General features: G+C 37.6%; 1 protein-coding gene across 3 annotated transcripts in view; it reads right to left on the reverse strand.

The window, feature by feature from the left end:
- Window positions 1-8622, reverse strand: part of LOC135220811 (uncharacterized) — a 36056-nt gene extending 27434 nt beyond the window's left edge. The window contains exons 1-2 of one of the 3 annotated variants that reach the window (XM_064258325.1): window positions 8558-8622; window positions 7867-7974 (exon numbers count right to left, since the gene is read on the reverse strand). In XM_064258325.1, coding sequence (XP_064114395.1) covers window positions 7867-7915 — 49 coding nt within the window. In that variant the 5' untranslated portion in view covers window positions 7916-7974; window positions 8558-8622. Of the gene's footprint in view, window positions 1-7866; window positions 7975-8524 lie in introns of all 3 variants that reach the window. The other 2 variants (XM_064258323.1, XM_064258324.1) reach the window with 2 other exon arrangements.
- Window positions 8623-9471: the final 849 nt, after the last annotated feature.

Genomic DNA, 9471 nt, shown 5'->3' on the forward strand with positions numbered 1-9471 from the left:
TTTGGTGGCCAATATTGGGCGGTTGCGAAGTAGCCCCTGCGTCATATAATACACAGGAAACGCGCCCACGCCCTCGCCTTGCAGTTCCGGTATCCTGTGTGCGTGTACGTATGCTTGTTTGTGTATGGTTATTGTACTTTTGTAGAGCTGCTTTTTCGCTGCGATTAATATTATTGGTGTTCTTGCTGCCTGTTAGAGGGCAGCACCGTTAATTCTGCTCTTGAAGAGCCTCTGCAACATTGCCTAGATGGTTATTTTTCATTGTCTCGTCATTTTCCTTTGTTCACATCATAGGTGGTATTATATTTGGAGGACTCTTGCCTCACAGGTCAGAGGTCTTTCAGGTTTATTCCATTTGTATAGTGTTACGTTTAAATAACGGGAACTTAGGCCAAAGGCCAAGCGCTGGGACCAATGAGGTCATTTAGCGCAGAAAGGGAAATTGACAGTTGAAAGTTTTGAAAAGTGCAACAGGAGGAAAACCTCGCAGTTGCACTATGAAACAATTGTTAGAGAGGGTATAAAGTCAGTTGGAGGACAGAGAATATGAACGGAGGTACATTATAAGGAACTATTATTCCAACGGAGTAGGTTTAATAATAGATAAATATATATATATATATATATATATATATATGATATATATATATATATATATATATATATATATATATAGGAGAGAGAGAGAAGAAGGAAGAGAGGCTTAAACTTGAATCAGTAACCTATTTTGCCAACTAATTTCGTTTTGGCCAAATTTGTTTTTTATCACACATGATGATGATAAAGATGAAAACTTCTTTTACTGAAAATTGGTACCAATAATGATGACAGTACCATTTATCAAGAGTTTCTATAAATGTTTTAAATAGATTTTGTAGTGAACATTAGTGCACTGGTTCATTGTTTGTTTGTATGGTGTTTTTACGTTCCATGGAACCAGTGATTATTCAGCAACGGGACCAACGGCTTTACGTGTCTTCCGAACCACGTCGAGAGTGAACTTCTTTCACCAGAAATACACATCTCTAACCCCTCAGTGGAATGCCCGAGAATCGAACTTGCGGCCACCGAGGTGGCAGGCTAGGACCATACCGATCACGCCACTGAGGGCGCCTATGCTGGTTCATTGGTGCCTTTACCAGTATCCGCGGAACTGATGAAACGCTTCAAAATGTGTCTCCGCAGGGGGCTAGTGCCGTTAGTATACCTCATGAGGTGCACTGTAGGCATTACTTAAGGTTCTTTGCAGCGTGCCTTCGGCCCCTAGCTGCAACCCCTTTAACTGTACCTCCTTTCCTATTCTCTCTCTTCCATCTTACTTTCCAACCTCTCCTAACAATTAATTCATCGTGCATCCGCGAGGTTTTCAAAGCTTTATTATTATTATTATTATTATTATTATTATTATTATTATGACTTGGTTGCTTGTGGTTATGCCGGAGAGAGAGTTTTCCTGTGATGTGAGCGATGTAGTGATGCTCGCTGTTCTGTACGTAATAAATAACCTGTCTTTGTTTGTATCTCGCCCTCTTTGGCTTTGTTTCAGTTTTCGCTCTTGCGACACCAGCAGTTGGTATAATTAAATCTGCGTGTTTATTTGTTTGGGTCTGGGATCCTCTCTCTCTCGCTCTCTCTCTCCAGTTATCGAGTGACTGCTTCCAAACAGTATATTTACATATGTATATTTATCTGGGTCTGTGCTCCTTTCTTTGTAATTAATTTCTCTCTCTCTCTCTCTCTCTCTCTCTCTCTCTCTCTCTCTCTCTCTCTCTCTCTCTCTCTCTCAGTTTCCCAATTACTCGAGCGACTGCGTTGCTTCGAAACAGCTTAATTGCCCCTCTGACCGAAATCAGTGCGTAGCAGCAGCTTTGTCATGCTTCAAGTGGTATTCAAGCCAATGCCATTATGTACTCCGACTGTATGAGGGAGGTCAGATATAACGGGATGAAAATAGTTGGGTGGATATGGCGCTGATTAGGGAATGGTGGGAATTTCAACATGACAGGACTCATTAGGGAGGAGAGGAATGGCAAAAGGGAAGCTTTATAAGCAATGGGAGATATGTGGAAGGATTTTCTCTTTCATGCGTCTACGTAGTGATTTGTTGTACCAATTATTTACAAAAAATTTAATTGTAAAATTTATTCTTTATTATGCTTTGCATTTTTCAACTTTGCTACCTGATATCATCGAAGACTATTATTCCGAGAAGTACGTCCCTCAAAGATATATTTTTTATCACTATTTGGAGACGAATGGAAAAAAAAAATACTCCTGTAGAACATACATTCTTAAATGATGATGCTGTTATGCAGAAATTCTCTAACATTTACCAGAGATAGGACATTGTAGCTCGAAACGTCACGACGAATAACGAAGGCAGTTCGCTTACAAAACAGAATCGGTCCATGGCCAGCAAAATGAAACTGGAACGGAAAACCAATACTATTGAATATCGCAGCCAATTTCGGGAAACCGTTTCAGTCAGGGAAAATGGATGACAATTTAATTTATTTAATCTGATAGAGAAAAATATTAAGAGGCAGGTAGAGGGACAGAGTGAGAAATGACACCGCAAAGAAAAATACGGAGGTCCCTTATGTAGGTGAGATCATTGATGAAAGGGAAAAAAAAGATGGCGTGGACAGGATTCTAGCAGGAATCGCCTCAGTGGTGAGGTCGGTATGGTGTTGGCGTACCACCTCGGTGTCCGCGAGTTCGATTCTCGGGCATTCCATTGAAGGGTGAGAGATGTGTATTTCTGGTGATGAAAGTTCACTCTCGACGTGGTTCGGACGTCACGTAAAGCCGTTGGTCCCGTTGCTGAATAACCACTGGTTCCATGCAACGTTAAAACACCATGCAAACAAACAAGAATCCTATCGGGGGGGGGGGCGGGGTGAGGCGAATGGTTCTTGAAAGTGTCGACTGGAGTCCTCTGAGCAACAGAAGACCCAGACCTACTGAGACGAAATCTATGCAGTGGAGGACTGGAGATGAAAGGAAATTTGTGAGAGACAATAAGTACTGGACATTTCACAGAGAGTTCCTGTGCCTCGCAGGATGCTGCGAGCGGTGATGATGGAGATGATGAATTTGATAAAGCTTAATGGTGATTTTGATGAAACTTAATAATTATATTGATGAAGCTCAGTGATGATTTTGATGAAGCTTAACGATGATTTTGCTAAAGCTTAGTGATGATTTTGATGAAGCTTACCGACGATTTTGATGAATCTTAACGATGATATTGGCAAAGCTTAATGATGCTATTGCCAAGCTTACTGATGGTTTTGATGGAGCTTAGTGATGATTTTGATAAAGCTTACTGATGATTTTGATGAAGCTTAACGATGATGTTGTAAAGCTTAATGAAGATATTAATAAAGCTTGATGATTTGATGGAGCTTCACGGTGATATTAGTAAAGCTTAATGAACATATTGATAAAGCTAAGTGATGATTTTGATAAAGCTTAATGATGTTTTGATGGAGCTTCATGATGATATTGGTAAAGCTTAATGAACATATTGACAAAGCTTACTGATGATTTTGATAAAGCTTACGGATGATTTAGATGAAGCTTAACCATGATACATGTAAAGCTTAATGGTGATATTGACAGAGCTTACTGATGATTTTGATAAAGCATGCTGACGATTTTGAGGAGCTTAATGATGATATCGGTAAAGCTTAATGAACATATTGAAATAGCGTAGTAATCATTTTGATAAAGCTTAATGATGATATTGGTAAAGCTTAATGAACATATTGATAAAGCTTAGTGATGATTTTGGTAAAGCTTACGGATGATTTTGATGAAGCTTACTGATGATTTTGATGAAGCTTACTGATGATATTGGTAAAGCTGGATAAAGATATTGATAAAGCTTAGTGATGATTTTGGTAAGGCTTATTGATGATTTTGATAAAGCTTAAAGTACTGTATTCCCTCTGTCAGATGGAGAGAGGTTTACCTGACTTTATCAAAAGCGGGAAGAAATTACCCGAGATGCAATGGCAGGCTATGAGTGGAGTGCCGACCTTCATTATCCCAAGTCATTTCTTTGAAAAAAGCATCGATGCCACAAATGAGCTGCCTCATCAATCCGAAATGAAAAGTACTGAGCCATTATGTGTTCGGCTAAATATTAAACTTAGTCGCTAATAAGAATACTCTCTCTCCTCTCTCTCTCTGTATAATATATATATATAATATATATATAATATCTATATATATATTATTAGTATACATATATATATAATATTATATATATATAATATAATTATATTATATATATATATACACGCATTAAGCTACAAATGTCCTTTTTAATATCTAATTCGCTCTGCCTCCGAATTAATATATTTCATATATGTTAACCGAAGGGGAATTTTTTAGTTGATAAGAAATTCGTCGGCTCATGGTTAACATACATGAAAATATATTAATTCCGAGATAGAGCGAATTAGATATCAAATGACATTTGTCGCTTAATGCGTATATAGAATCACGGTTATGTTATCAAGACACACACACATTATATATATATATATATATATATATATATATATATATATATATATGTATATATATAAAGCTAGGAGGTAACGTTATTGAACGACAATGACTTAACTTTTCTTTGTTTACAAGACGGTCATTTGACCCTCCCTTTACGTGCATACGATAGATGGATGGACAGATACATCCAGGGATACAACAACAGAGCTAGAAAATCGACATCAATTGCGTGACCTCCGTGAAATTTGTCGTGCTTCATGCCAAACCGACAGTGCCAAAATAATAAACAAGGATTATCTTCAAAACCCAAGGTCAGAATGTTATATTTGACCATTGTGTGAAATTATTATTTTTTTTTTATGTTTGACAAAGGGATGGGCTAGAACTGAAAAATGTTACATTAAATAGAAATATTGCTTGGAGTGTTTTGGTATAGAGTAGCAGATCTATTGAAAATTTATCCTGAGGTCAAGGTATGTTATTATATATATTATGTATATGTACACACACAGACACACACTCACACACACATATATATATAATAATATATACATATATATATATGTTATATATATATATATAATATCAAGATATATATATATATATATATATATATATATATCAATGTAGCACGAAAGTCCACGTGCTTGAGAATATCATAAAATCCACGGAAGACAGCGAGTGAAAACCGGGACTTGAAACAAGTTCTTTCGTAGTTTATTCTACGTTTACAAGTTCACACTGAGAACATAGTTTGCAGAGCTTTATGTAAAAATTGAGTAGTGGTGGGCGGAATTACAGTTTCTTGATTCGGGCAGCATGTTCTCCAAGCAAAAGACAGAGAAAGAGAATCAAGGGATAGACCAGGGTGGAAGTTAATATTCCTAGTGGCCGGGCTTCAACGAATACTGTTTCTATAAGACCACTACTCAATTTTGTATTTTAACTCCTGTAAACCATGTTTGTACTCAGTGTGATCTTGAAAATTTAGAATAAGCTACGAAAGTACTTGTTCCTAGTCCCGGTTTTCACTCGCCATCTTAACGTGGATTTTATGTGTAATAATATATATATATATATATATATATATATATATATATATATATATATATATATATATATATATTATATATATATTATATAGTGTGTGTGTATGTGTGTGGGAGAATGTACCTGTATGAGAATTCATGTGGTTCAAGGTTCCAGTATTATTAGGAGCAGTGGTGGCGTTCATGGTTGCGATAACAATTGCCCTTTTGAGCACTACTTGCTTCCACCCTTGTCTGCCTGTAAAGGTTGATATTGCAGCAAAATATATTGATAACGTCAGATCAGCTTTTGATAAATCCTGCATAAAGTAATAATGGGTGGGTCCTTTCTGATGAAAAACTTGCGGTGGATATTGATGACGATTATGCATCGTTTCTGGGGTAAAAATTCGTCCGCAGCTAATCCATGTGTAAAGAGACATCAATGAAAGTGTCCCAAAGGCTTCGTCGAAATCCGACACGTCATTTCTCCAACAGCTGACATAGAAACGAAACCAAAAAGACGATCTCCATATCGGAGGTAATGATAACCCAACTATAATGCCGGACCAGACAGTCTTAGCCCATCAAAGCGAGTGAGTATAACGAGTATTGCACAACAAAATCAACCACCGAAGAAACAGGTGTTCTACAGTATTACGAGTTGGCTCGTTGCCCAATACAGATAGATAATGACGACGACGAAACACGATTCGTAAACAATTCTTTCATCACTTGAAAGTCGTTCGCTCTTCTCAGGTGGATTATTCTGCTTTCTTATGAATTTTCGGAATTGTTGATTAAGCGACGTGATGCCAGGGGTCGAATTCCACAACAAAATGACACTGTTGAACTGGGCTACTTTTGGAAAAAGCTTGCTTGTATCAGTGTTCCTACGTGAAGGCCTTCGGGATGGGCAATTATATGTCATTATCTGCCTCGAGGCCGAAGCAAAAAATATGGCGGAGGGAAAGAGTGTGGTTAGATACACAGCGGAAGAGTGTCGCCTCTGAAGATAGAGACGGTTATATACTATATCATGAAAAATAGCAGGGAATTAATTTTATAGGCTGATGGTCAAAGCGAAGAAGCCTAACCATAACCTATATATATATATATATATATATATATATATATATATATATGCGTGTATGTCTGTATGTATGTATATATGTATGTATATATATATTTACACATGCTATATGTGTGTGTGCGCACAGATAATACCTGCGTGTCAACAGTTAAATGATAAAGCCAGGCTGCATGAAATACCTACGCCAGTAATAGAATGTACGGAAAACCCCGGAGATTCGCAGACTTGCAGAATTGTTGAATTTAGAGTAACATGCAAATGGGGAGGCGTCACTGAACTCGGATTATAAAAGAATAAAAAAAAAGAAATATAAAAAAAGCGCACAAATTCCAGTTTATGCCGAAGGCTATCTGGAAACAAAATGTGAGCGAGATATGCGTCTTTGCAGAAGAATTTCGGGCGTCTTCTTCCTCTGACGATGAGTCACTGGAGCGATTTGAAGAGACATGCAGCGGGAAAGCAAAGCGCTGGAAAGGTTCGGAAGAATAAAGGAAGAAAAAGGAAGGGGAAGACCGAGATACAGTCGGAGACGCCTCTGACTGTACAATTTAAACAAAGCGTGATCCGACCCCCAGCGTACTAGGGGCGTTGTTTCACCTACGGAAATTAATATAAATGCATTCTATTTTATATTAGAAATAATTGTTCTGTACTGTTTCACATGTATATTTATTTTTTACATTTTCATTATAATAAATAAATAGATCATAAATATCCTATCCTTAAATTTCCGTATCTTTTACTCAACGCCAACCACCTTTTCCAGATTTTTTTTTAGACTTTTCCATGGGGCTTTCCTACCCCTCCCCCCAACAAGAACAAGAACAACATCAACAACAAAGTAGTTTGTAGTCTTACTCTCCGAGTAAGCGAAACCTGTAATGGAAAACGACAGGGCATATATGAATGAAATTATTTAAACAAAAAACGGATGCTCCCTAGTCTGTATAAAACAAACATATTTCCGTATTTCCTGATAAACACAAAAATCCTCAGGGAAACCTAAGCAAATATACTAAGGGTAACAAGCATGGAGAGTCTTAAGTTTAAAGTTATGGCTACCTAGGGAAAGAATAGTGAATGCACGCACGGATAAGTTAGCTAGTGAATAATATATATATATACATATATATATATATATATATATATATATATATATATATATATATATATATATATATATATAAAGATGAAAGCCAAGAAAAGTACATTATTTATACTCACCAAGCAGTGCAATCATTAGGAAGAGTGTTTTTCTCCATGCCATCCACATTTTATGAGATTATTAAATGTCTTTAATAAATAGTGTAATATAAAATGTCCTTAATATATCTGAAAAGAATTGATTTTCGTGTCAGTGACAAACAGCTCTTTGGGACTTCTGGAAACTGAAAGGAATTTAATGTGCGATGCAGTAATATACTTCTTTGTTTAAGCACACAGGTATGTGTTACATACATACATGCACACAAAATTACAGTGGAATTGTCTGAACACAAACATACAACTGAATGCTCAAAATACTGGTCATTTACCATTTCAAGCTACAAATTTCATGCACGAGAAACAATTATTCTGAAATATTGAGATAAAAAAGGGACTATATGTTGAAAGGCTTGTACTTGAAGTTACTAATGCTTTTTTGCACTGAATTCCAAATTTCAACCGATTTCGGTTTGCATGATTGGAAAAATCAATCACATCCAATGGCGTCTACAATATGTGTGAAATAACGAGGTCCATTGTGTTTCATCAAACTTGTTCTAGACAAGACGGTCTCTTATCTGAACGTTTTTTGATTCACTTCAAAAAGTCTCTGTTCCTAAATACATGTTGCACCAGATTTCAATTGACCACTACAGCGAGAGATCAGCTTCCGTACCAGACCTCTCGCGTTCCGTGTCCTGCGACTCACTGACAGACAACCGAGAGACAGAGCGAGCGAGGTTCCTTTCTCGCGTGACGGAGATCCGCGGATGAATCTCCCACCATGCCTCTTGGCGCCTTGTAGTGATGACGAGCCAATCGGAAATGTGCATGAAATTCATCTCTGGCATCTGTCTTACGTCATCCGCACCAACCCGACGTTCTCTCCGTGATCCTTGATGAGTTTTAGCAATGTTTTTCTTCTTTTCCATCGGGAGTAGGTCTTTCAGTTAGGTCATGTTATGTAATGTAACGATGCTTTATGTTGCTCTGTGTCATTAATGAGAATAGCCTACTAGTATGCTTTTGGAGCTTTCTGGAGGATGAGAAGCGAAAATGAGAAGAGGCGGCTTCTTGAAGTGACATGAAATGTTGGTGATCAAAAACGGAAAATGGGATTCATGTTTCGAATTGTCATGTGATTGACAGCAGTGCAGTGACAAATGGGGAGGGTGCGGTCCTCCCTGGGGGACTTGGGGGAGGGCGGGCCCATTCTGCCATCTTTTGAGTAGGTCTGGTCTGGCATAATTCTAGACTTTCTAGCATATTAGCGAATTCGCTTCTAACAAAGCTCGTAGGGTCCCGTTGTATACCTTCTGTGTTGTTTTTGTGTTAGTTTTACGAAATAGATTAAATGATTGAGTGAGATGTTAAGGCTGAAAATGTGCGTTTAAAGGTTTAATTGTCACCACTTCCGTAATTTTCAACACGGGAATGGGGCTGCACTTCCATTGAAGAGGGTATATTTTCATATATCATGCCCCAGCTTAAAAACAAAAGAGAAGCAAGAGTGTAGATAACATGTCGGTATGGAAGGGACATTAAGGCTTAAGTAAAATCAAAGCAACTTTAAATACTCTTTATTCAATCCTGTTTCAAAGGAAAGCCAGTGGAAGCGGCGTC

Source organism: Macrobrachium nipponense, chromosome 2, assembly GCF_015104395.2.
Source record: "Macrobrachium nipponense isolate FS-2020 chromosome 2, ASM1510439v2, whole genome shotgun sequence".
Taxonomy (NCBI): domain Eukaryota; kingdom Metazoa; phylum Arthropoda; class Malacostraca; order Decapoda; family Palaemonidae; genus Macrobrachium; species Macrobrachium nipponense.